The sequence below is a fragment of the Abramis brama genome, assembly GCF_963993115.1.
Source record: "Abramis brama genome assembly, chromosome: 23".
Taxonomy (NCBI): Eukaryota; Metazoa; Chordata; class Actinopteri; order Cypriniformes; family Leuciscidae; genus Abramis; species Abramis brama.
Genome location: NC_139985.1, coordinates 23,229,430 through 23,256,951, shown reverse-complemented (window position 1 = coordinate 23,256,951; position 27,522 = coordinate 23,229,430). Strand labels below are relative to the sequence as shown.

The 27,522-nt window shown below is 36.0% G+C and overlaps 1 protein-coding gene across 22 annotated transcripts in view; it reads left to right on the top strand.

Annotated features, from left to right (window-relative positions):
• Nucleotides 1-27,219, top strand: part of adgrl2a (adhesion G protein-coupled receptor L2a) — a 101,538-nt gene extending 74,319 nt beyond the window's left edge. For 2 of the 22 annotated variants that reach the window (XM_084101899.1, XM_084101893.1), the window contains 14 exons: nt 202-324; nt 875-1,080; nt 1,810-1,983; nt 3,010-3,219; nt 4,828-5,048; nt 6,940-7,006; nt 13,518-13,609; nt 15,913-15,939; nt 17,560-17,728; nt 17,843-17,971; nt 18,885-18,981; nt 21,019-21,147; nt 21,575-21,592; nt 24,918-27,219. In XM_084101899.1, the coding sequence (XP_083958025.1) occupies nt 202-324; nt 875-1,080; nt 1,810-1,983; nt 3,010-3,219; nt 4,828-5,048; nt 6,940-7,006; nt 13,518-13,609; nt 15,913-15,939; nt 17,560-17,728; nt 17,843-17,971; nt 18,885-18,981; nt 21,019-21,147; nt 21,575-21,592; nt 24,918-25,672 (2,417 nt within the window). In that variant the 3' untranslated portion in view covers nt 25,673-27,219. Of the gene's footprint in view, nt 1-201; nt 325-874; nt 1,081-1,809; nt 1,984-3,009; nt 3,220-4,827; nt 5,049-6,939; nt 7,007-13,517; nt 13,610-15,313; nt 15,359-15,912; nt 15,940-17,559; nt 17,729-17,842; nt 17,972-18,884; nt 18,982-19,890; nt 19,946-21,018; nt 21,148-21,574; nt 21,593-23,739; nt 23,793-24,917 lie in introns of those variants that run through there. The other 20 variants (XM_084101900.1, XM_084101896.1, XR_014604406.1 and 17 more) reach the window with 19 other exon arrangements.
• Nucleotides 27,220-27,522: the final 303 nt, after the last annotated feature.

The following is a 27,522-nucleotide window of genomic DNA, read 5'->3' as shown; positions in this document are numbered from 1 at the left end:
GTCTGCACTTCAAATTCAGAATAGCGTTATGCAAATTGCGCTCAGCACAGATTTTGTGGGTGCGTTTTCATTGCTAACTAATTTGCATAATTCCTTTAGTGATTCGAACAACTCAGATAGTGCATGCAAATAAACCACCCCCCTTATTTTTTCTCTGTTTCCGCTTGGTGAACTAACATTTTGAAACATTTGTCTCTGCAGTTCTGGATGTTTACGTGCTGAGCACAGATGGGCAGGTTCAAGATTTCAGGTTTCCCCAGAGCGGCAGGGGTGGTATTTCTATCCAATTGTCTTCCAATACTGTGAAACTCAACAGTCGTAATGGTATGTTCCAGCCTACGCACACATATACGGTCATTGAACTGCATTAGTCCAGTGAGAATAAGAACATATAAGATCCAACTGCTCCTGTAACTATGGAGATAGAAATGCTCTCATGGTCAGAGAAAGATCTGAACATTGATGTGAACATACTGCTCAACATATGTTGTTTTCGACAAACATAACTGGATCTGCTGTTGGGTCACTTTGAAAATAAATTACTGAGGTTAGAAACTTTTGTGGCGTATATATATTTTTGGGACTATTATGTTTTCTGGTATACGTGGGTGAGTGCAAAATTCACCACACAATCAAATTTAACATTATTAAAATTGAAATTTACAAATATACTTGAATGATAAATGATTATTTCTTTTTTGATTTACAGTAGGCTACTGAGAACTGGTATTTTAAATGTCATAAGAATAATCTCACATTGCAAAATCCTATTCCTAATAAGCTTAATTATGCAAAACATTAATTTAGTTTTTGTGAGGCTCACTGACATAATAGACTGTAATGAGAAGTAAGGTGTGCCGTTTTCTCTTTGCAGGTGTTGCCAAGTTGGTTTTTGCCCTTTATAAGAACCTCGGGCAGTTTCTTAGCACGGAGAATGCAACAATGAAGCTCGGCCACGAGGCTAACGGACGCAACCTCTCCGTGGCTGTGAATTCCGACGTCATTGCCGCCTCCATAAACAAAGAATCCAGTCGTGTATTTATATCGGAGCCTGTGATTTTCACCCTGGAGCACATCGATGTGAGTGCAAGCAATAAACAAACAAAGGGGTCGTAAAAGCAGCAGGATAGCAAAGCAAGACAGCGAAGAAAATAAAATAAAAGCAGTCTCAATTCAAACACCCTACAAGGTCACAGAGGGGTTTATTTAAGCCATCGAACATGAAATTAACAAAGTCTGAACCAATGATTATTACCAGCCTAGACCAAATTCTTAATGAAAACTAATTCGTTTGTCGACATTAGGATGTAAATGATGCAATTTCCTTTTTTTGGAGTGGAAAATTAACTCCCAGATTAGCTATACAATGCAGGATGAAATTACCAGAGGACCAATTATCATCTCGCTCTCTTTTAAAGTGTCAGGAACACTCCCAGAGGAGACCCGGCTTGATTTTTGCTCTCTATCAAAGTAATTGTGTGATTTCCACAGACATGCCTTCAAACCATTCTGCCCCCTGTTAGCACCTCATATAATCAATGGTCCCATGCTAGATTTCGCAGTCATTTAACCTTATTAGATTCTTTAGTCGTTTATGTGAGAACACACACTGCGCATTCAAAAGAGTGTTTGATATGGCCAGCGTATCATTTGCGAAAGAATGAACGCCAACACTCAGAGTGAATTACAATGCTGTTTCTCATATGTTTATGTGCGGGTGCCATTATCAGAGGGACAGCTACTAAATATCAATTTATTATCATATGCTAACTCATGAGGAATGTTTCTGTCTCCTCCTGTCGATTACAGATGCAGCATTACTATAACTCAAACTGCTCTTTCTGGAACTACTCCGAGAGAACCATGATGGGATACTGGTCCACTCAGGGCTGCAAACTCATCCACGCCAATAAAAGTCACACCACCTGCTCCTGTAGTCATCTCACCAACTTTGCGGTGCTCATGGCTCATCGAGAGCTGCTGGTAAGATGTGATCTTCATAAATATTTAAGCTTTTGTCTGTGCGTTACTGTGAAACCCAGCTGTTATAATAGACACCGCCAACACTCATCTGCTTCTCTAAGCCAAACGCTATATGAATGGATAACTCGCTGGGTTGCAGACACCCTATTTAAACCCTATTTAAAAGTTTTTAGTCCACTTTTAGTATTAGCAAATGTTCATTCAAACAAAAACAGTTAGAATTAGTTTTAAACTGTTGGTTAAACTTAAGGTTTAAAACTGACAATTTTGTTCCACTAGTGTTACCAAATGGAATCGCAAAATCAAAACCATATAAAGTTGTCTAATCATGAAAATCGAATTTGATGTAATTGGCAATGTGTCTCGCTGCTGTATTATCAGTTTTAAATATATATATACATTGTTTACTTGTTTATTTTTTGATTGTTACGTACACGTAAATTATTTGTTGGATGTTATATTTTGTATATCTTCTAGACATCAAGCTCTTTATTTCAAAAGAGAAAGGAAAATTCTGTAACACTTTATGGTAACACTTTATTTTACAGTGTCATTGTTGCATATGTTACATGTAGTTACTATAGTAATAACTATAAATTATGCATAATAACATGCAACTAACCCTGAATCAAACCCTAATCCTACCCCAACCCTATATTAAGTACATGTAGTTAATTAATATTACTCAGTGCTTAAATGTCTAATTACACTGTAATAATGACACCTTAAATTAAAGTGTAACCCACTTTATTTTAAGGTGGCGGTTACACGTTACTTACTATAGTAATAACAGTATATTATGCATAATTACAAGTAACTAACCCCAAACCAAACCCTAACCATAACTCTCTAGTAAGTATATGTAGTTAATTAATAATACTTATTTGAGTTAGTACAATGTAACTACGTCACCTAAAAATAAAGTATAACTGAAAAAAAATTCATTAGATGCCCTCTATAATTTAGTTGGTGAATGTGATCTGCATCTAAATTTTCTCTCTCCATCTCTGTTTGTCTGTTTCTCAGGGTGCAGATGCAGTCCAGGAGCTGTTGTTGAGTGTCATCAGTCGTGTGGGTATCGTGGTGTCCCTCATCTGTCTGGCTATGAGCATCTTCACTTTCTGTTTCTTCCGTGGGCTGCAGAGTGACAGGAACACAATCCACAAGAACCTATGCATCAACCTGTTCATTGCTGAGCTCATCTTCCTCATCGGAATCGACATGACGGAGCCCAGGGTAATGTTACCTTGAATGGATGTGATGTTTTCAGCTAGTCTCATGGAAATGTCTTGTGACGTGTCCACAACATCCAAAACAAATTTTTTGAAGGGAGTTCCAGAGAATTCTAGCTGCATTTTGACACATGATTATAGTTTTTCAGGCTTACTGGATGCTTGTGAGTCAGTAACTTGTCACTTTTTGTCCAGAATTTATTTGAAATATTTTTTTCTTTTCTTTTATGACACTTTAAAAAAAAAAAAAATAGTTTCATTAATATTTTTGAATACTCCTAATATATATAGAGATAAAGAATATCATAATAGGTAGTTGGTCCTCCCTTTTCATTTGGGAAGGCTTTACACATTACTCCTATTTAAACATAAGAGCTATACTATTACTATACATTGGCCTGGTTTCACACACAGGGCTTAGAATAAACCAGGATTAGGCCATAGTTTAATTCGGACGTTTAAAGCTACACTGTGCAATTTTTTAAGTTGAAAATACTTTGTTCTTTCAAAATTATATGTGCTCATTAATGTGTAATTACTCCTACCAACTAATCAAGTATTCTCGTAAGCGTAGAATCTGCCATTTAGAATACATACTCGAATGGCGGAAGCCATGTTGCGCCTCCATCTTGAAAATACATTAGCCAAAGAGGGACATACCTGGAAATTCAAGTTTCGCCTTTCGCGTTTTTACACTCAGTGGCACCGTGACGAATGCGAGGGGGAGATTACTCGCGACTGCCGGCAGATTTGTGCATCTTGAGACAAAACAATGGCACTGACATATTTTTAGATATGCCAGTGCAAGTTGCGTTCAGTTAAAACAGCTCAAACATGCATTGTAGTCTAGGACTATAGGCTTAAGCCTTGTCTGTGAAACCGGGTGATAATGTGTTCAGTGGGGTTCAGGTCTGGGCTTTGTGTAGGACAGTCAAGTTCTTTCACACCAGTAAACCATTTCTCGTCAATTTATTTGCAAGGAGCATTATCATCCTGGAAAAGAAAAGACCCCAAACTGTTGCCAAAAAGTTAGAAGCACGCAATTCTCTAGACTGTCGTTTTATGCCATAGATTTAAATTTGTCTTCACTGGTATTAAGGGGCTCAGCCAAAGCCATTCATTAGAAGGAGATCCACATACTTTTGGCTGTGTACTTGCTGGTTACATTATGTGACATTTTTAGAGCCATTAAATCAAAACTGACGTTGAAAGTGTTATAAAAGTATGAAACCAACATAAATATATATTGACAGTTTTTGTCTGGAATTTAGTAAAAGAAAAAAATGCATTTCACATATACAATGATTATATTTTAAATGTGTGATTTTAAATCATTTTTAGAAACCCTTTGTGAGGCTTAAACTTTAAAATGTAAATGTCAAAATGTAATTTAACTGCCCTTGTTTAGTAATAAAGAAATACATGTCATTAAATTTCTGAAAGTCTTAAAAAACAGAGCCATTGCATCAAAACATTTTTTTCCAAATGTTCTAAAATGTTAACTAAAAAAAAACATGAATACATTTTATTTTATTTATTTTTTACTTGGTATGTGCAATTGAAACTAGATTTTCTAGTTTATTTGTCTTTGACCCTTGCATTTGTCCCACAGATGGCCTGCTCCATAATTGCAGGAATACTGCATTACTTCTTTCTGGCGTCTTTCGCCTGGATGTGTTTGGAGGGGGTTCAGCTCTATCTGATGCTGGTGGAGGTCTTTGAGAGCGAATATTCACGCAGGAAGTATTTCTACATGGCGGGATACCTCCTCCCCGCTGTGGTTGTGGGCGTGTCCGCTGCTGTAGACTATAGGAGCTACGGGACCAAGAAAGTGTAAGTGAACATTTTCTTTGATTTTTTTCTTTAAATGAAATGCTGTCTGCAGGAGTGTACCACAACATAGGTACCACACACACACACACAAAAAGTCTTCAGAGGATGCCTTACAGTACAAAATGCGGTTTCCAGGCAAGGCTGCATGCGTTAGTGTCTTTTGTTCAAAGAGTCTCTGGTGACCTGTTGTTTGTAAATGCTCTCTAACGCAGACGAGGGCCGCATGAGAAAGAGGCTTTTACACAGATTAATGGCAGTGCTTCAGCCCTGCATGGGCTCTTGGGTTGCTCCTTATAACACATAAACAGGTGGAAGTGTGCCGGCCCTGCATGCCACGTCATTTTCTTTTAATACTGAGCGCAGTGGTTTGCTTTAGATTAGTTTATATTGGTATGAAAGTGATGCTTGTAGCATTGCATTTGTCTCAGATGTTTCTTTGGTTTCTTAGAGCGCTGTAACATCGACAATTTATATGATCAGTGTTTCCTGCTGGAAGTCGCACTCTAGAGAAACTGGATCCGTTACAGGAAATTACAGGTCTTTGAGCAAAGTTAGATAAACTAATGCGGAATCAACCCATATAAAACCCTGTAACGTAACCCACACAAGCCTGTCTCAGTAACAGATATCATCCTCAGTGTGTATGTTTATTCCCGCTGTTTTCAAAGGCAAGCATCTCTAATATGATAATTAAGGTGCAGGTTTTGAATCCTAACCCTAATACCCGAAGCATTCTCTATGCAAGAACATGAATGCAAAAACTGCTCGATTTCATGCGTTAATACATTCCAAGATATGTCAGAATGCATTTCACACTATGATGCAAGTGTCTGCTTGTTAAGTTAGATGTCATGTGTCACAGATTCCAGGTCCCAATGCTCTATCAGATGCCAAAAGCAAACAACAAACAGTGCTAATATACAGTCACAGTATGACTATATATATGTATATATATATATACATGATTTCAAAACTAATTATTTTTTCCCATAGTGTGCATTGTTATTGTACCCCTTTTTACCCTCTGCTTGAAACTGTTTTATTTCTCTTTAAAACCCACCTTTTTAGCCCAGTCTGATCTAATTGGTCAGTTGGCCCAGTCAACCACTTATAGTGTGTCCGATGTAACATCACTTACCATAAACTATTATATCTATGGTATCTATGGCGTTTTTATTGAAAGTCCACCCATGTAAGTGTGTTTCGCTAGATATAGCGAAATCACTTACCCAACTGATCTCTGGGGGCGGGCCAAATCAGCCAGTAGGCGGGCATTATAATAGGTTAAACCAGGGGTGCCCAATCCTGCTCCTGCCGATCGACTGTCCTGCACAGTTCATCTCCAACCCTAATCAAACAAACCTGAAGCAACCAATTAAGGTCTTCAGGATCACTTGAAAATTAAAGGCAGGTATGTTTGATTAGGGTTGGAGATGAACTGTGCAGGACAGTCGATCGGCAGGAGCAGGATTGGGCACCCCTGGGTTAAACTGTCTTCTTCTATAGTAATTTTTCTCCATAGTCAATTCTCTCAAAAGATAGTTTTGCTCAATAGTTGATCAGCTTTCCATTTTTCACCTGGTGAATGATAAGACAGCTGGAAAAATTAAAAAAAAAAAAAAAAAAAAACAATAATACATTTACGTTATGAAAAATGATGAGTTGTATCTAGAAAGGATGGTCTCTTTTGACCTGGCCCAATAAGCAATCACCAAGAACACCCTAGCAACCGCATGGAGTTTTGCTTAGGCAAGCTTCTTTTGTTTAAAAAAAAAAAAAACATGTTGAAAATCTAGCTTTTGTCTTAAATAACAGGATTACTTGGACATGTTTTCTGTAAACTGCTTGCTTTTGTTGCATTCCTTTTACTGTGAACATGTCTTCTTTGCAGATGCTGGCTCAGGATGGACAATCACTTTATCTGGAGTTTCATTGGACCCGTCACCTTCATTATTATGGTGTGTTCAGTATCTACTGACCTTTTTCATGGCTTAAGATTGTATATGGCATGTATGTGTGTGTGTGATAGACTGCTGAATGCATGCGCCAGGTGAAAGAACAAGAAAGAGAATATTTCTGTACAGTGCAAGACTGTGTCTCCCAGTTTAAAGAGTAATTGACAGAATCCTCCCATGCATAAAAAAAACAAAAAAAAACCCTGAGCTGCCTTTGTTTCTTCAGTCTTATTCAACATATTGCAGCCCATTGATTTTTGCTTAGATCAGTTCAGTCTCGGCAGACCCAGTCAATGCGGTCTGCAGAGAGGTTTGGAAATGCTGCTCTTCTAAGGAATCGTTTTGATACGATATAGCTTTTTCAACGTGGCATTAAAGCACAACATTATCCTCAAATGACACTCAGCGGGGCGCTTTCGAGCTACAGGGTCGAGACAGCCCCCCCGGGATGCGTATTAAAAAAACGGCAATGTCAAATAGTACAAATATAAAAAAAATAGATAGTTTTTTCCTGACTCAACCTTTTAAAGAGGTAGCTGATGACCCTCACTGACACTACAAAATTGACACATCTGCAGTTTAAACGGGCTGTTATTTCCGAACTAAGAGATTAGAGCCTCAGACTAGATTGGGGAAGAAGTAGGCCTGAGAGAGACAAAGATAGTCTGCATGATGGGAAGACTAGCAGGTGGCATTCATATCTGTCTGGCTGTTTGTTTCCCCTTTAATCTCTGGATGAAAAAAAATCATCTTCCTGAAAATGAAAGGACAAGTAGAGATGTTTGTGGAGGGTTGAGTTTATTATATCCTTTATGGTTACATAAACAGACCTGGTGATACCTTCCTGCCGGGGTGAACAGTGATGGAAGCTCTGTTTATTGGAAAGCCTTTAGGTTTTAGTTGAAAACAGATTTAAAGACACACAGACAGGTTTGAACACAGGTTCATGCCGTAATCAAATTTAAAAGGCAATTAGAGAAGTGGCCTGATACAATTGTAGAGGAAACATATACATCTGCTTTTAATAATCAAACACTATAAAATAATCTAGCAGTAATGTGAATTTTACAAACAATGATTGTTCTCTCTCCATGGCGTTTAAATGGAGTTTGTTTAATGGCATCCTAACCATAGAGTAAATTTAAAAGCAGACCAGGAAAAGAAAAATTGCAGACCTTTTTAAATCAGTTTATTCATGTGATCAGTGCAATTTAGTGGTCGACCAAGGCCAATATAATGTATGTCACATTTGCCTCCAAATTTACTGACAAAAATAATCCGGCAAAACGAAATGTGATTTGCCACTTGAATTTACACAAATTGGACTAAGAGCATTTCTCAACATTTTTGTTTACCATTTTACCTTGACTAGTTAATTAAACATAAATCTCTGGAGTGACAAATGTAAGTACAAATATTTAATATATTCTCTCAATTAATATGAGGTCACAAAAGTTTAATATTTATAAAGCATGCATAATATTTAAAAAATAATTATCAATTGGCTGTTAAATAGTTTTAAATGGAATTTAAGGCGAGACACTACAGGTGAATAGGGTCAAATTTTTAACTAGCAGAACCATGAAACTTTCCCAGTTGATTACCTACATTAAGATGAGAAAAAAAAAAATGTATTACAAGTTTTCTGTCATTTAATGTTTAAATATGCAAATGAGGCATTATCTAATAAATTATGCACTAATTTGCATATATAAAAAAAAAATTGGATAAAGCCAGGTTCAAAATTATTTTTTTCATTGTGTTCACATATTAGATGGGAAAAAAATACAGAGGGATTTATGGATATCTACAGTACTTTTGTTATCCTGTAAATCAGAATATACTGTTAATAGCCTTAAAAATTTGATTTCCGCCATGTTTTTTTGGAATAAAATGTTATATAAATCAGGCTAGGAATAATATATTTACAAATCCCTCTGTAAATGTCTTCATAATATAACTAAGTACAAGACTGGAAAGTTTGGTGTATATAGGTGCTACTGAAGTGGAGATTTCAGACTTGGAGTATGAGAGAAAAGTCATTTTGAGAAAACAGGCTTTAAAGATTTATATCAGCCAATGAGATTGCGCATTTTGAGTTAAATCCCCCCTTTTACTTTCACGATTGGTTGCTGATAAAAAGGAACATGTCTGGACATGTTAATCTGACTTTAAAGATACTGACAGACTGTAGAATACTACAAACAATGCATGTTTTTGCAGCCACTCTTAGAGGAAGTCCCACAAACCCTAAGATCTGCTTAGTTAGTTGCTACAGCGCTGGATGAAGCGTGATGTATGTGTTTGCGGTGTTGCTGATAATCAGAATACGTGTTCCAGCCATCAGCGGCAGGACGCTTGTGACCCTTTATGAAGCTGATTTATTGTTGCGTGCTCTGCTCGGACAGCAAGCAGGACTCGTAGTCCTCAGGCTGCTTGACAATGCTAGATAAAGCACAAAGACCAGAGCCTCTCAGGGGAACGCAGGACCAAGGTTTCCCCTGACCTCCGACCCCTGATTCTCAGCAGATTGGCTTTGTCCTTGTCAATGAGAGAGCCAGAGCGAGTCTCATTATTCAGAGTTTCACCCATTTTCGCTGTGCAGAGGGATAGAATGGTGTGATCCTGTTCAATTAGTTGAAGCCCATTGTGGTTCTCATTATACTACATCTATTTTCAGCGTCCTCATGCCCGATCCTGCAGTGATGTAGAGCTCCATGAATTTCACAGCTAATCTAGTTCCTTTTTCCACCAATAGGGCTCATGAGCTGGTGTCTAATATGGGAGCGTTGCACAAATTTCCACCACAGAAAAGGCGATTCTGAGCCAGAAATGTTGGCTTTTCATTTGCTTTTAAAACCTGCTGGTCTCAAACAACATGTGTGCGGTTGTATATCTTAACCAGCAAGACTATCTTCAACCCAGGTGCATTAGAAATACGTGCCTGTGATGTCATTTCGAAATACTGATATTATATTTCCTCTTTTATTCGTGACACTTTCATTGTCAAGTGAGTGAATTGTCCAATGAATAAATGGCGCCAAAATCGTGTTCAGTTTTATCCAAAACAGATGAATGTGAATCTAGCAAAGATTTATCACGTTAATTGTTGAACATTTCACAGCTGTTCAGAAATGAAATGTCCAGTGAGTGATGTCAAAAATTGCACTTAAAAATAATGTACACCAAACCCTATCCTATACCTAAGCCGATTGTGTTAACAAAAGAAAACGTGAGATACAAACACATTTGTTGAAGCAACCATGCCATTTTAGCCAATTTCTTTAAGTCTTTGAGCTTTTTTATCCTGACTCGTGTTGCACAAGACTTGTGTGCCTCCCATCTCTAGGTTAGTTCTATACTAGGTGAGCTTCTCAGCAAGTTTACTACGCTAGAAAAAAACATACATTCTGAGCTGGTTGTGTGATGGAAACATCAAAATGTATTAGTTTACAAATCATATGCTATTGTAAAAGTGGTTTGAGGACATAATGTAGTATTGTTCAAGGAACAGCACAAAAATAAGTCTGTATTAATGAATAATATGCCCCATGATCATCATTTGTGTGAAAAGGAGTAAAAGTGCTTGGCTTTTTGGAATTTTCCTGCCACCACTTCACTTGAAAGACCATGCTGGACCACCAGCTAGACCAGCACTGAACTGTATAAACTGGTCTGTAAATTTGATTCAGCAAAGTTGTTGATTCTAATTTATTTAATTGATTCTATTTGATTAATTTATTTTAATTAAAGGACATACTTGTCTTTATACTATTTTTATATGTCTGACTAAAATGATTTAATTTTCAAATATAGTTTGTATGAATACATTTTAACATTTTTTTTTTTTTTTTGGTAGTTCTATCAAAAGCAGTTTATGATGGAATAAAAACTCCAAGTAAGATTAACATAACATTTGGAAACAAAGACCTTTTGTTTGTAGACACGTTATATATATAAGTTGGTCACATCATCATATGAGTCTGTGAAAACCTGGTGGAAAATGCGGCCAGTTGTACTGAGAAAAGTTTGCATATCCACCAGTCGAGCACTGGCTGAGGCAGGAGAGCCACCACCATTTTGGTAGAAAAGTGGTTTCTCGGCTCTGGGGCACCAGGCATATGAGATCCATGAAAACCAGGACATTGAGCTAATGAGTGGTCGGGAACCATTAGTGCGTGTGAGTGACGTTAAAACACGCTTGGACTGTGACACGTTTGCATCATGCAGACAGTTCCATCTGCACCTTAAATATTTAATCTGGTTCAATCTGAGTTCAAGACGCACACACACACGTACAAACACACACATGCATCTATCTCCAGCGTCCCAGAGTGGAGTTGAGGGTCTTCTGCTTGGCTAGCAGTGATGATTCAGGAATGGGGGGGGGTTGTTCAGGAAAAGCTCTTTCCGAAATGGAGGAAGCCCATGGGACGGGCAGGAACAAGGAGCTTTAGGAGTGTAGTGGTTGCCTTGCTAGGTTACCTCTCCCTCTGCTGAGCGTCCTTACTTCCTCTCGTCTCATCAGATCACTGTCAGCGCTCTGGCGGCGTGAGAGGCCTTTTATAGCTCTGTGCTCATAAATGCAGGCGCAGGGGCCACAAAAACCAGGTATAATCCCCCCCCCCCCACCCCACCCCACCCCCCCTCTTTCTCTCTCTCTCTCTCTATCTATCTCTCTCTCTCTCTCTCTCTCTCTCTCTCTCTTGCCGCGCTGTCTCTGAGAAGCCGCGGTGCTTGATTGCACGAGCAGCGCGTTATTGATCGCCATCGCTGTTTTGATGGCAGAATGATGAGCTTGTGCACCCGAACAAGGAGCCGAACTGAAGAGCTTGTTTGAGCTGGTGACACCGCCACTTATGAGAGCGGCCACAAATGATAGACTGCTACGTCCTCGTCTGTCTATGCTCCAGAAAATGGATTATACCAGAAAATGTTCCGTCACCACATAGTTGTCCCACATAGTTGTAGCTATTGGGAAGTCATTTTACACAGTACGTGATAAAGTATGACCAATGTATTACTTTAGGTTGTTACAAAGCCCCTCTCACAGTGTGTGTGAGTGTGTGAGTGTGTGTGTGTGGGAGAGTGTTTGTCTTCAGTGTCCCTGAATGTTTTAACATTCGCAAATGAGGCAGATATACAGGAGATTTTTGTTTACTTAACTAAAAGATCAAAACTATTTTAAGTAATATTCTTAGTTATTTATAGTGCAAGCAGGCAATTGCTAATAAACATTTATGCAACTATCATAAAAAAAACTTAATTAAATAAAGTTACTTTGTGTAAATAAATGGAAAATGCATGAAACAGATGTATGGGAGATTATTTACTCACCTAAATATCTGATCATTTTACATGTTATAACATTCTGAACACTTTGGAGATTTTTACTAATTTATCTTAAGATGTTTTTTGTTGCTATTGTTGTTCTACCAAGCAAAGAATATATATATTTTTTTCTTTTTTTTTCTAATTTAAGACTGAATAAGACTGTGTTTACAGCAAGTACACTTACAATGCAAGCCTAGCAGACAATTGCCAATAAACATTTATACAACTATTGCATTTAGCAGATAAAATCATTTCAGTTTGTTACTTTATGTGTGCATGCAAAATGCATAACTTTAAAAAGTGAGTTGTTTTAACTGTTTGAATCTGCGAACACTTTGGACATTTCTAATCATTTATCTTAAGTTGTCTTTTCTTGTACACTGAGCACAGATTAAACTTATTTGCTCTAGGTTATTTACTATTTAAATATAATTTGTTTACTAAATAATATATTTAATTTAATTGCCTAATATATATGGACAATATATGCGGAATGCATGTGGTGATAACCACAGAAAATAAATTAGACTCTAAATAAATAAAAAAAAGTAAAACAAATGTCCAGAACAGAAATATAATCAATACACAATGCAACCAGTCAAACTAATAAACACGCAAGTCCCATGATGCTGCGTGCAAAGTAACAGTTATACTCTTGCAACAGTGATAGTTGTGTATTTTACATTTATTTGCAGTGCTGAATGATTCCCTACTAAGCTTCCACTGTGAATGTAACACTGTAAATATGCATTTTCACATACTGAGGGACGTTTTCCCTCTGATGTTTTGCCACAAATGTGGTCCGTAGATGTTTGTGTACGAAATAACCCGGAATATTCCTTCAAGTTTTATTTTTTTTTCCCTGAGGAAATATCAAATATCCGTTTCTCCATGTGTGGTCTCTGAGGTTCTCTGAACTGTTTGTGTTTTCATTCTGCAGTTAAACAGTTTTATTGCTTTTTTGTATTCTTGTATTGATATATAGTGACACTGTATTTGGCGCCAGTCATCTTGGCTTTGTCTCGCAATATGCCAGATGGTTATTGTATTAGGCACTGGCTGAAGGGATGCTTAGATGGCTGTTTTCAATTAATGTTCCCAATAAAACTACACTTATCTAATCTTTTAAGATTCGTTTTTTGTTTATTAACAAATGTTTTGTTTTTTTTTGCTTTTACAGCTCAATCTCATCTTCCTGCTCATCACGATGTACAAAATGATGAAACACTCTACATCGCTGAAACCTGATTCCAGCCGGCTGGAGAACATCAAGTAAGTCACATTGTTTTCCCCACGATATTTCAGCTCATGTGGAGTCAAAGTGTGCCGCCACACACTAAGAAGTAGCACCACTGCTAATCTAAAATTCAGAATGGGAACTGACATTGTTCCTTGCTCACATTGAATGTAGTGTCTACAACACTGTTTGCTTGGATGAATTTAAGTGCATTGACTAAAGGGATTCAGATGGACTCTAGACAGATGTTATTCTCTTCAGGTGCACAGCGTCTATTAATGTGAGCGATGGCCAGAGAGGCACGTAATGATTGAGACAGGCTCAGTGCTGTTCCTCCTTTACAGTGACCACAAAACTCTTTTTGGAACAACTCCCTGTATTCAGAGTCTGCTTGCGGAGTGAATTCAGATGTGTGTGTGTGTGTGTGTGTGTGTGTGTGTGTGTGTGTAAAGACAGTGAAAGCACTTCCATGTGTTTCCTGTTGCTAAGAGGGAGATCTCTTTCTGTAGCGGAAAAGAACAGAAAAAGTGTGCTAGTTGACCACACAGCTCTTTTGGTTCTTTTTGCTGGCATGGCAATGCATGTCTTACTGGTTCTATTTGATAATGTATGACATATTTTTATTGTTTTAAAATTGTGATTTTTTTTAAAGACGTTTTTAGTCTTTTCCCAATGTGTTTCCAATTATTATGGCAAATTCCATGAATAAGCTTGTAAAACAATTAGATGTTAAAATAGTAGCTATATAGCCTGAAAATGTTAAATGTCTGTATCCCCTTTTATGGTTAAACATTTGTTGTTGTTGTTTTTTTGTTTTTTGTTTTTTAATAAGTAATATTTAGCTGTACTAATATAAGTAATATTTACCACACAATATCCTTTATATTACAAAAATGTAACATTATTTTATGTCAGGCAAGAAGTAACATAATCTGGGCCATTTTTACTGAATGGAGGGAAGACCAATTTTTTAACTATTCAATCTTGTTATTAAAAGATAAAATAGAATTGGTATTTGGTAACACTTTACAATAAGGTCTCATTTTATAACATTATAAATGCATTAACAAAGAATGCTATATTTTAAAGGCATGTATTAATTATTGTTAATGTTAGCAAAAATATAATTGTTCATTGTTTCTAATTTTAAGAAATACAACTTTTAAAAATGTATTAGTAAATGTTGAAATTAACATCTAAGAATAACAACTGATGTAGAAGTATTGTTCATTGTTAGTTAATGTTAACTAATATAGTTAAACAATAATGTAACTTTATTGTAAAGTGTTTTAAGTGTTTAAACTTTAGCCATGTCCCAAATTTTGGTAACACATTTATTTACAACCCTTGGACCCTGTTCATGGAAAGAGCCTGTATATGTTTTGGGTTTGATATATGGCACTGATTGCATTTAATGTGATCTTTCAAACTTAACACACAGCCATTGGGGAAATATGCATATTTTATTAGATTTAACAATGATATAAACATGACACGTTAGAGAAATAGATTGCTCACGGGCATTGTGTCGGCCGTATGCTGTCTAAATTTCTCTCCACCCATCACCACAGGGCGACATGAAACAACCCGCTAAACTCTGGGCTCATTGCAGCATGTTGCATGTTCAGCAAGCTAATCTGCAGCATTTCGTTTCATTTCTCTGTTTCCCATTTCCCCTTGTTTTTCTCTCTCATTTTTTCTCTTTCTCTGTTCTCTATCTGTTCTCTTACCCTAACCAGTAATTATCGCGTCTGTGATGGCTATTATAATTCTGATTTGCCTGGGTAAGATTCACAGCACACCGTAAATTATGTCGCTCATAAAACATTACTGCCATATTAAATAGTGTAAAAGGCAAAGTACTGGCACATTTGCCCTGAGAGAACCATCTTTAGTCCCTTTACAATCCGGGATAGGGCAATGCAGCATGGGTAAATTAAATACACTTGGCAGTCTGTGTAGAAAGAAAAAAGAAAGAACGTTTACTGTGGCGGTAAAGTTTTATGAAAAGTCTTGTCATGTAATCATCAAGTGTGTTAAAGACAACATGAAATCAAAAACTGATTGAAAACTGTACATATTATTATGGAAGTTAAATCCATTGTGATGTAGTTTCATGTTGTCTTTAAGAATGTATAACCTGGGCAGGTACATTTATTCAGATCATTTTGTTTTGTACACAGCTGAGGGCATAATCTAACACTTTTTTTTGTTTGTTTGTTTGTCCAGCCTCATTTGCATTTTAACTTCAGAATTCTTACATTTGGACTTTTATGATAATCCAACTGATTTGCCTGATCTAATGTTGTCTCTCTCCTCTGCTGGCCATGCTCTCTAGCTATGAAGATAATAAACCATTTATCAAGTAAGAGCGTTAGCTAGACATCTATGCCACAGCTTCATGGTTGCTCCCCTTGTCATTTTATTGTCTGTTTGCTGGGCTCTTCCAGAGGCGCCGTCTCTCTCTGTGCTTCTCATGCGCGCTTATCTGTTTGTCTGTCTTTCTGTGGCTTAACTTTCTTAATTTGTATTCCGCCTGGACCGTCTTAAATTGCTGTATATCTTAACCTGATACCCTCATATCCTCAAAAATATTCATTCCCATAACACTTTTTACCCTCCTATTACTCACCCTTCATATTGCCATCCTGATATATTCCTATTCTTATAACCCTCATATGCCAAACCAGGCATACCACTCATTATGACTATTATACATCCATCCGTCCATCCATCCATCCATCTTCCATATTGTATTTAATGACCAGTATTGCATATTTAACTGCTGATTTTCACATATATTTTACATTTAGAGAACATTTATTGTCGTCTATCACTCATTTAAAGTTTATCTTTAATAACACTTATTATTTAATAACAATGTTAAATTAAATATTTCGTTTATTGCAAAATGTATATGCATCATTTATATTGAATGCATTATAATATTGTTACGTCAACATTTGCTTTTGCATTTAAAACTTTTAAAATAATAGCTTCTATTGAATAGTATTATTTTATAAATTCTTTTTAGTGTGTTCTTTCTTTCTTTCTCTCTTTCTTTCTTTCTTTCTTTCTTTCTTTCTTTCTTTCTTTCTTTCTTTCTTTCTTTCTTTCTTTCTTTCTTTCTTTCTTTCTTCATTTTTAGACACAATAGTATTTTAGGTTACACTTTATTTTAAGGTGTCATTGTTACAGTGTAATTATATATTTAAGTACTGATCATTTACTGTTATTGTTGTAAGTACATGTAACATATGTAACAAGGACACTGTAAAATAAAGTGTTACCATATTTTATTATTTATCATTTATCAGTTGTCGGCCATACCATGAGAATAACCATTGGCTTATCCGTATTGGACACAATTTTATAATCAAAGCATCTCTAGCTCTATCTATTTCGCTCCTCATTTATAGATCTCAATGCGCTTATACCGACGTACCCTCAAAAAAATCATTATACCCCAAAGCCCTCCTATTCATCATCCCTTCAAATCTTCATATGTTGGTTTCTCGTTTCATCTGTCATTTCTCTTCTGATGAAAGCGAGCTCTATCTCTTTGGTTCCTTAGCCAGCCGAGACCTGTTGTCAGCGCCTCCTCCACTAAAATGGACCAATCAGAGATGATTACTGCTCTTTCTCTTTCCCCTCCGTCTGAATGCAGCCCAGTATCATGCGTCTTTACCCAGTAGTGTGGCATGCAAAAAATATCTCCACACTCCACTGCCTCAATACTGATTAAACCTTCTTTATGATAATCCCCTTTTCATATGGGATTGATTAACCTCTCAGTGATATGTTCCACTGCATTTCCCATCTACTTGTGCCTAAGATGTCAGTCCAAATGATTCTCAGGACCCGTGTTTGATTTGTATTCTTTTACTAATATTGTAGATGTAATGCTGTAATGATTTTTGCTCTCTGCTGGATGAAACTGTCCCTCTCTCACGCCTCATTGTTTCTCTTTTATTTGCTCTCTAAGGTCGTGGGTCATGGGCGGCTTTGCTCTGCTGTGTCTCTTGGGCCTGACCTGGTCATTTGGTTTGTTCTTCATCAGCGAGTCGTCCGTTGTGTTAGCGTACCTCTTCACCATCTTCAACACTTTCCAGGGCATGTTTATCTTTACCTTCCACTGCCTGCTTCAGAAGAAAGTAAGTGCTCCCTGATATATGTTGTTCTACCAGAACCGTGGCAGCAGTTGGTTTTAACGAGAAGTGCATGCTGAAAGTTCACTTGAAAAAAAGAAACGTTCTTTTAAACTGCAGGTTCGGAGAGAGTACAGCAAATGCCTCCGACACACGTACTGCTGTAGCGGGATCACGACAGAGAGCTCGCACAGCTCCACAAAGACCTCAACAACGCGGACAAGCGCTCGCTATTCCTCTGGTACTCAGGTACAAACACTACTGACCCAATTTCCATTGTTTTCAACCGCTTTTAATGTGACGCTCAGTTATGAGACACATTTCCTATTGGAATGAAATGAAACACTCTGAGTGCTTCCATCTGCTCCAGTACTGCAGCACAGATCTTTTATGTATGTTTTTTTTTTTTTTTTTTTTTTTTTCTTGTTTTGCAGACATATTTTAGAGATTTTATATCAAAGTCTTTATGATGGATTGTATCATATTGGGAATCATACAGATAAGTTGTGTATAATATTTGTGTACAATGTTTAGATAGGGTTCTGGTATACAATAATATTTACTTGCTAAGCTGTATTATGATATGCCAGCATCTTTTGTGCTTAAAATCTCCCCTTTTTAGTGGGTTTTAGTTTTTAGTCTACATTTTTAAAAAATATAAATTCTTTAACTTTTCAAATTATAACAAAATACTGTGTCCACAAAGTCCCCATCAAAAAAAAAAAAAACATAAAATAAATTCACTATTCAATGAATAGATGATAGATAGATAGATAGATGATAGATAGATAGATAGATAGATAGATAGATAGATAGATAGATAGATAGATAGATAGATAGATAGATAGATAGATAGATAGATAGATAGATAGATAGATAGATAGATAGATAGATAGATAGAAGTCACTGAAATGGCTCAGAAAAGTCACGTTAGTTCTGAGAAAAGCTATCATTTGTTTGAAGATGTCACTTGATATTTTGTTATACTGTAAATGCATGAATATCATAGGAACAGATAAGTACGAGTGAAGTTTCCAAAAGTATTCAAATACTTTTTGGGGCCACTACATATCAGGAAAAAAAAGAAAAGAAGATGTAACATGCAAATTTTCCCTCCTAAAGATAGTGATCAGTGTTTCATGGCTGTTTGTTCATCCAACAGAGTCGAATCAGAAGAATGTGGAATGACACAGTAAGAAAACAGTCTGAATCCTCTTTCATCTCAGGAGACATCAACAGCACATCAACCCTCAACCAAGGTCAGTCATCCAAACTCATTTCATCTCTGTTTCATGGAAACTTAACTAATAGACTGAGACTGAATGAACCAGTCATCCATGTTTGATTAAATTTCTTTGACCATATTTAATAATATTCTAGTATTTAATTTTACATCCAATTTAATCAAATTTCTTAACATCCAATACTTTTGGAAGCTCTGCACTAATGAACTCACCATTTTCAATTTGAATAAAATATCAAATGCTTTTAGTGAATTTTTATTTTATATATTTTATCTCTTTACAATTCTAACATTTTATTTTAAATATGATTGATATTTATGTAAAATAAGATGTTAGTTTATTTGATAAGCTTGAGAAGGGCATGATAATAGAACACATGCTCGAGTATATTTTAAACCACTCATATGTGATTTTAGTTAAAGTCAACATGAAACAGCGTCCGCAACCCTTTTACTAATGTGATGTGACATATTTGTCCGATAGCGAATTAATTAGATGGTGAAAAGTGGTCTCTGTATGACAGGTGGTGGGAAGGGAGGGAGTGAAAAATAAGAGGGATTGGTGTCATCAGCTAAAAAGGAAAGTCGTTTCAGAGGAGAAGCAAGTTATTACATTTTGATGAAAGCTTATGATGCCAAACATGTTCTTCTTTTTTTTTCTTTTTTTACATGGACCAATGAATCGTTTATAAAAACATCAGGAACTGATGTACTGTATTGAGAGTGTAAATAGGGTCAACTTTGATTTCATGTTGACTTTAATAGAAAATGAAACGACTAATGTTCATTTAAAGACAGAGAAAGTCTTTTTTGGGCCTGTTTTACACAGCTACAGAAGTGAGTCAGTAGACAATGTGCCCTCGGTCAGCTATTTCAAGGATTTAAAAAAAAAAACAAAAAAAAAAAACTGTCATTTATTATTTAGCCAGGGCTGAAATGCATGTGATGAGAAGATGATGTTCAACTCTTGCTGACCTGCGGTAAGGTTGTATTATTCAGAGCCGTTTGCTTTGGCTTGCTCTAAAACACTCAGCATGCTTTTAATGCACGCGTTCAAGCACAAAACACAAAGGTGAAAAAAAAAAAAAATGCTATTTGTCTTTCTGTGCTTCAGTGTCTCTCTTCAGAAACAAACACAACAATGACAGTTTTCATTTGCAATATTCATATCGCAAAAAAAAAAAAAAAAAAAAATGAATATAGACAAAAAAATTCATTTTGATGCAAGTTATAATAGTAATAATGTTTAGCATAGAATATTTTAGCAGAGATCTTGAATTAGTAAGAAGTTCCGCCCAGTATAGTAATTACATTTCGAATACAATAAAAAAAAAATAATAATAATTGCCATTGACAAATATTCATCCATCCATTTTCACAACTGCTTGATCTACTGTATGTAGGATGATGAAGCCTAACATTGACAAATGTTGTTAACATTTACAATTGGTGATGTGCATTTCTTGACATTAATTTGATTGGTAACACTTTATAATAAGGTTTATTAGTTAACATTAGTTAACTACCTTAACATGAACTAAGAATGAACAATACTTCTACAGCATTTATTAATCTAAGTTAATATTAATTTCAACATGTACTAATATATTATTAAAATCAAAAGGTTTTATTTGTTAACATTAGTTAATGTACTGTAAACTAATATGAACAAATAATGAACAACTATATTTGTATTAACTAACATTAACAAAGATTAACTAATATAGTAACAAATATATTGCTCATTGTTAGTACATGTTAATTAATACATTAACTAATGTTAACTAATGAACCTTACAATGAAATTACATAAATAAGCAGCTATGCAAAATAAAATAAAATAAAATAAAATAAAATAAAATAAAATAAAATAAAATAAAATAAAATAAAATAAAATAAAATAAAATAAAATAAAATAAAATAAAATAAAATAAAACACTTCCAGATAAAACACATCCATTTATTTCATCAATACCTTTATCTTTAGGACAAATTAAATAGACGTCTTAGAGGTCATAATCTTATTTGTCCTCTTCTGTTTTTGTCGCTTTAGGAATGACGGGCAATTATCTTCTTACTAACCCTCTTCTGAGACCACAAGGCACTAATAACCCCTACAACACCTTACTGGCTGAAACTATCGTATGTAACACACCAACGGTGCCAGTCTTTCACTCTCCAGGTGTGACTACTAATACACTGCTCTCTTTTTTTTTTTTTTTTTTTTTGTGGTACTATGTAGCACTATGAGTATTATCAGAGTACTAGGTAGTATCAGACCCTCTGTGATGAGAAATCATTCCAATATATCAGATCGTTTAACCTTTACAAATAAAAACAGAAAATGTACCTTCTTGCAGACAGTTCCTCTTTTACAGGAATTGATCCATTGTTCACAGATTAAAACTGTAGTTCTCAGTTTGTGTTTTTACAGCAAATTTTCCCTCACCAAGAGACAATTGTGATGCACACAAGATTATTTAATTTTATTTATTTAATATGCTGTACAAATGTACAGCAATTCAACTTTATTTGTATTTTTTCGAGTGACATGACACTGTTAACTGTTTGTGTCTTGTTTTCTCTTTCCCTTTCCTGCACTCACTCAGTGACCTACAGAGAGACAAGTATGCAATCAGTTTTAAATTTGCCCATCAAATGTAATTGTTTTACCATGATTTTATCAGCACAACTCTTGCACACTCAGTGGCCATTAACAGATCATCCGCATTTTGTCAGCACATGGTTTAGAAATCATTAAAATGAGGAAATGTTGCTCTCAATGAAACAATACTTTCATCACCTCTGCATTTACAACTTTGGGATGCTGGCACGATGCATGTACATTGCACACACAATTAATATTTTTTGAAGTCTAAATGTACACACATCATTCTGAATGGAGATTTTACTGAAAGCAGTCGCCTTCTCTCTTTGTTAAATGCGGTCTCGTTGGACATTAGGTTGGATTTATTCAAATAATTTCTTTTGAGTTTGGCTACAGATGTTGAGGCCAGTCTGTATAATGTGCAGTTACAGTTGTGCCTTTATCTGCATGTTACAACAGCTTCTATTGCAGCTTATTTAGTCAGAATTCAGAATCTCAGATTCAGATGTTATACTGTATGAAAAAATTCATTTTGGATACAAAAAGGATTTGATTGATTGACACTTCAGCCATATAACTTCACTTTTCTGTTGTCTTACTTTTAAGAAAGACAGAACCAGAAAGTGTCCAAATACGTTTGTCTTATTTATTTATTTTTGTCTATAGTTTTATTATTTTACACAATTTATTTTTTTATGTTTTGTTTTAAAAATACAAATTCTATTTGGTTCGATGTTGTGTTTCATAATGCAATTAGAGCTGCATGATTCAGGATAAACTGAGAATCACGATTTCTTTGTTTCAAACAGAGATCACGTTTTTTCAGCTAAACAAGCTGAGATCAGCTAAACAAAATAGCAAGTAATTTACTAGAGGTTCTGACAAAATGTTAATGGCTGCAGTCTATTTAAAATGTTTAACTAATTTTAATGTATTCTTCTTTTTTTTTTAAATCTGAATCAGCGGGTTTTTTTAACGCATGGCATTGAATGAATGATTCAATGATATATACATTTTTAACAGTCACTTGTCGCCGCCTACTGGTGTAAAGATGTAATAATACAATCGTTATTTGAAGTGCCAAGTTACTTTCAAAAGGTGATTTTCTATTTGAATTGCTACCGTAGACATCAGTGTTTATTTTTTTATTTTAAAAAAATATTAATTTTTGCGTATTATTTTATTTTAATACTGTGAAGCTGCTTTGATATAATCTGTATTGTGAAAAGCGCTATACAAATATACTTGATTTGATTTATATCAAAACTATAAACTTTTATCCCAGTACTTCTGTGATAAATTGACTATTTGAAACAGAAATAGCCATACTGTGTTGTTGAAAAGACTGTTTGTAAAGCTGTTTCATACCTATACATGATAACAGTTTTCTCTGGGTCAGCGGCAGCGTGAACACAGATTTGAATATTGTGGTGTGATTTTGTCAAAGGTTTAATAGACACAGGAGAATGGCTGTCATTTGGGAATAAGATTGCATGGATTTTTGAATCGAGATTGCGATCATTTAACAATGAATCGTGCAGCTCTAATGCAAATTATTTTATTTTCATTCGTTTTTAGCTAAAGTGTCCAAATAGTGTCCTTTTTTGGGGGCCACTGTATATTCTCTGTTACCCTCCACATCTCTCTGTCTGTTTACGAGTTTGGTGAATAATTCTGTCAGAGAAAAACCCTCATGTTTCTTTAGCCCTTCTGTCTCAATATCCAGCAGAAATCTCTTTTAAACTCCCTTTCCTCAAATTACTGTCTCTCTTCTGTTCCCATCTGCCATCTCCTTCCTTTGTCTTGTCATTTCTGTGGAGAGGTTCTGAGATTGGCTGTGTCCAAACCGCCCACCGGTGTACTCTCATAAGATGCAGTTAAAGATTATCGTAGCTCATGCAGACGGCCACCCATTTACCAGCGGGCAAATTAGCTCAAATTACCACATAAACTCCAGTCCAGCAAACAAAACCAACTGTGACATTTAACAGAGGGAAAAGGCCTTAATTGTGATGTTAATTTAATTTGCTAAATCCTTCGCTTGCACTAACGTTGTAGTTTTGTTTTGTTTTTATTTTTATTTTTTGTTTTTTCTGTTAGTGATAACTCATCATGTTTTACAATAAATCATTTTCCTTTTTGTTTTGTGTTCTTTTTGTTCATCAGCAGCGCTCAGGTCTGCTGGCCTGAACAGACAGACTTGATGTGAGTTGTTCAGAGTGAGTTTTCTCTCTCCTGTCTGTTGGATGCTTTCGCTTTCATTCACTTTCTATAGTGTGAAAAATGGCTGTTTGTGGTTTTTTTTTTTGCTTTTTTTTTGCTTTTTTTTTTCGTTACTTTCAAACCCTTCACCCAACCGCCTTAACCGTTTCAGTACAAGCTGATGTTGATGAATTCTGTGACTGTCATCGCTCTTTCATCTGTGAATACACATCTGTGCCGCACTCTCATTCATTTCTGTGATGTTTGAAGCCTACCAACTGATTTTAATGTTGTTTAGGATGTAGTTAAAAACAATGTTTTGAAATTGGACATTGTACATTTTTAAAAATTGTTTGATTGAGGAAAAATTCAGAACCTCAAATTGGGAGGAATTCACAAAGAATGAAGTTGTGCCTGTGCCTGCCAATTCAGTACAGAAATTATGCAAACCTAGATCTGGCATACTTTGCTGGGGCTGTAGAACTGCGCTCCACAACTTTTATCCTAGCACTTAAAAATCCAGAACTAAACGCATTTAGCATCTAGTTAAACTGGATTCCGAGTCATTCGCATATGATCACACTAAAAGAAGTGCAACTTATTCTGTATTTTTGTCTTGTTTTCCAGTACAAATATGTAAACATATATATAGCCTATATATATATATATATATATATATATATATATATATATAGTTTTGTTGTTTTTGTTTTGTTTTGTTTTTTACATGTTATATACAGGGCTCCGTAATTTGGGGGATTTTTTTTTTTTTTTTTTAAACAAGAATATCTTCTCAAGTAAATGAATCCTGATTTAGAAATGTTTACATACTTGTACTGGAAAACAAGACAAGAATACTGAACAAGAAAATCACTTTCTGCAGGGAACTATTTAGTGAGTTTGCCCCTTACAGTTCTAAAGGCTTCCAATCTTTACATTATCCCAGATTTTTTGCATTTCTGCATTTGACTCAAATGCAGGTCCTAAACAGCTTTAAACATTTAGAATTTTTTTTTTTTTTCTGTTTCTGATTATTGTGAGATTATTTGTTAATTTTATTATGATATTGATGTTTTTTTTAATATATATTGATGATTATTTCTGATTATTAAAATGTTTTTCTTCCTCTTGTGTCGCTGCAGGACACTCGGTGACCAGCGGCAGAGATACGAACACGTTCGGTACTCTACCACTCAACGGCAACTTTAATAACAGCTACTCTCTTCATAACTACAGCGATGGCGTGCAGGTGGTGGATTGCGGGCTCAGTCTCAATGACACGGCCTTCGAGAAGATGATCATCTCAGAGCTTGTTCACAACAACCTCAGGGCTGCCGAGTCCCATATCAGCACCAAAAAGGGGGAGGGGATCATCAGAGAACCTGTGTTTGCCGAGACATCGTCCCTGGTGCAGGTGGGTGGGGACAGCGAGATGGACGGTCTGGGACTGCACCACACGCATCCCCGCACGCTCGGTGCCCCTCTTATCCCCCAGCGAACTCACTCGCTCCTGTACCACACGCAGGAGAGAGCGAGGGCCGACATGGAAGCTTCTCAACCCCACAGCTACATCGACCAGCTCCCTCCTCCGGCCGAAACCGCCTTGCCCTCCCCCAACAGAGACTCGGTGTACACCAGCATGCCAAACCTTAGAGACTCGCCGTTCTCGGAGAGCAGCCTAGACATTGGCCAGGACCTCTCGCCATCCAAACACAGTCCGAACGAAGACGTTTACTATAAAAGCATGCCCAACCTGGGGTCAGGCCAACAGCTGCACGCGTATTATCAGATGAGCAGAGACAGTAGTGAGGGCCTCATCATCCCCGTCTCTAAAGACGCTTGTGTCCCCGAGGGGGACGTACGAGAGGGACAAATGCAGCTGGTCACAAGCCTTTAAAACAAACTGTAAGCACCGCCCACCATGTACACAGCCCCGCCCATCCACCGATGGCAGAGTGGTCTTCCTTTTTTTAGCCTACCACATAACTGCACACATAATGGAGAAGTACCGCTGCTGTCCAACGAGTTACAGGCCGGCCCAGACGGAATCTGCAGACGACTTATTGCATGTTCTGTGCTGATTTGCGGCAGAAATTTGCAGCGAGATACACACAAAGCTTATTCCTTGTTTTCAGTAAAAATATCGAAATATCTTTAAAACAAGGTCAATTTACTTGAGTAGCAAACATTTGTAATTGGGATTCATTGAGAGTTTTGTTTTGAAATAATATTTATTGAATATTTGTTCTTTTTTCAATAATTAAGTAGGTTAGAGCTTAAAAGAAGAAAGACAAATCTTAATTTAAGACATTCTCTCAAAGATGTTTTTACTGAAAACAAGACAAAAAAAACATTAATAGGGAAATCATTTTTGCAATTATTAATTGTTACCCTATTATTGGTAGCTGAATGTAATCAGATTAGCCACAATTATTTAATAAACAAACATACAAGGGTCACGTGATGTGTACAGTAGAACTTTGTGAATGAGGGTTTTATGGGGAAATCTGTGGTGTTCTTGGGTTGCAGATTCCATGTGGGCCTGGTGATAAGAATACAGTTTCACATAAAAAAATAAAATTAAGCCAAAAAAAAAAAAAAAAGTCTTTCTCGTTCCAGTGCATACGTTTCTCAAAGGATGTACATATATGTTCACATATTTCTCTTTCGAATGCAGTTTTGATTTTTCTTTATTATTATATACAAAAATGGAATTTCCAGGACCTTAAGACATGCAGAGATTGTCCTGACTGAACTAAAGGAGTTCTGTTCGCCCTTTACAATCATCAACAAAATCCCATATGACCACTAGCAAACAAACCCTAGGCCTTATATTTTCTCAATCATTTACGGAACTGTCAAGGGTAATGCTATAACATAGAACAATATATTTTGTTGTATTGATTGTGTAAAATAAATTGCTATAAAATAAATAATAACAACCCTAAATATAAAGCAAATGAAGAGATTTTGAAAATGAGATGACTATGTAAAAATTTCAGAAGGTTGTTTATGATGATGCAATTGGTGGATGACCTCATGTATGCTGCAAAAGACTTTGAGATCCCTCTGTCCTGTTCATGAAAATGGGTTTGCCACTTTAGATCAATTAGATTCTAATGTTCTCGTGCCTTGCACAAATTAATTTTGTCCAAATCTGTGCAAAGCATGAAAAATGTAGTGACTAAAGGTCGCAGCTGAGCTTGGAGTAGAACCTTCTTCTTTAAGGACTATTACTGCAGCTGGGGTTGGATATTTATTTATTAAATTATTCTTTAAAAATGGTACTTTTGTGAATATTTTAAAGCACTGGTCGGCATAGTTCATCTTCATAAGCATAATTAAGAAACCCATCTCTGATAAACATGTTAAAGAGCCCATCTCTACAAAGGATGTAAAGTTCTACACTTGTTTAACAATAAATAAATGTGAATTTTTGTCTAACTGAATGTTTAATGCCTTTTTTTTTATTTACACACCAGTGATTACAAATATGAGTGTGTATTTACTTGTTTGTGTAAATATACAGAAACAGAAATACTTTCACTCCATTTTAAAACTGAGACAGTATTTCATTGCTCTTTTATCTCAGTGGTGTGGCATGTTTATGCTATATAAGCTGGTGATGAACATCAAAGTGAAAAGCACTGTAAGCTGATACATAAACTGCAATATGAGCCCTCATAAACAGTCTGAGAACAGTTTGCTGCATTATAGCTAGAGGGTAGTGCACAGGGGAACGACAGG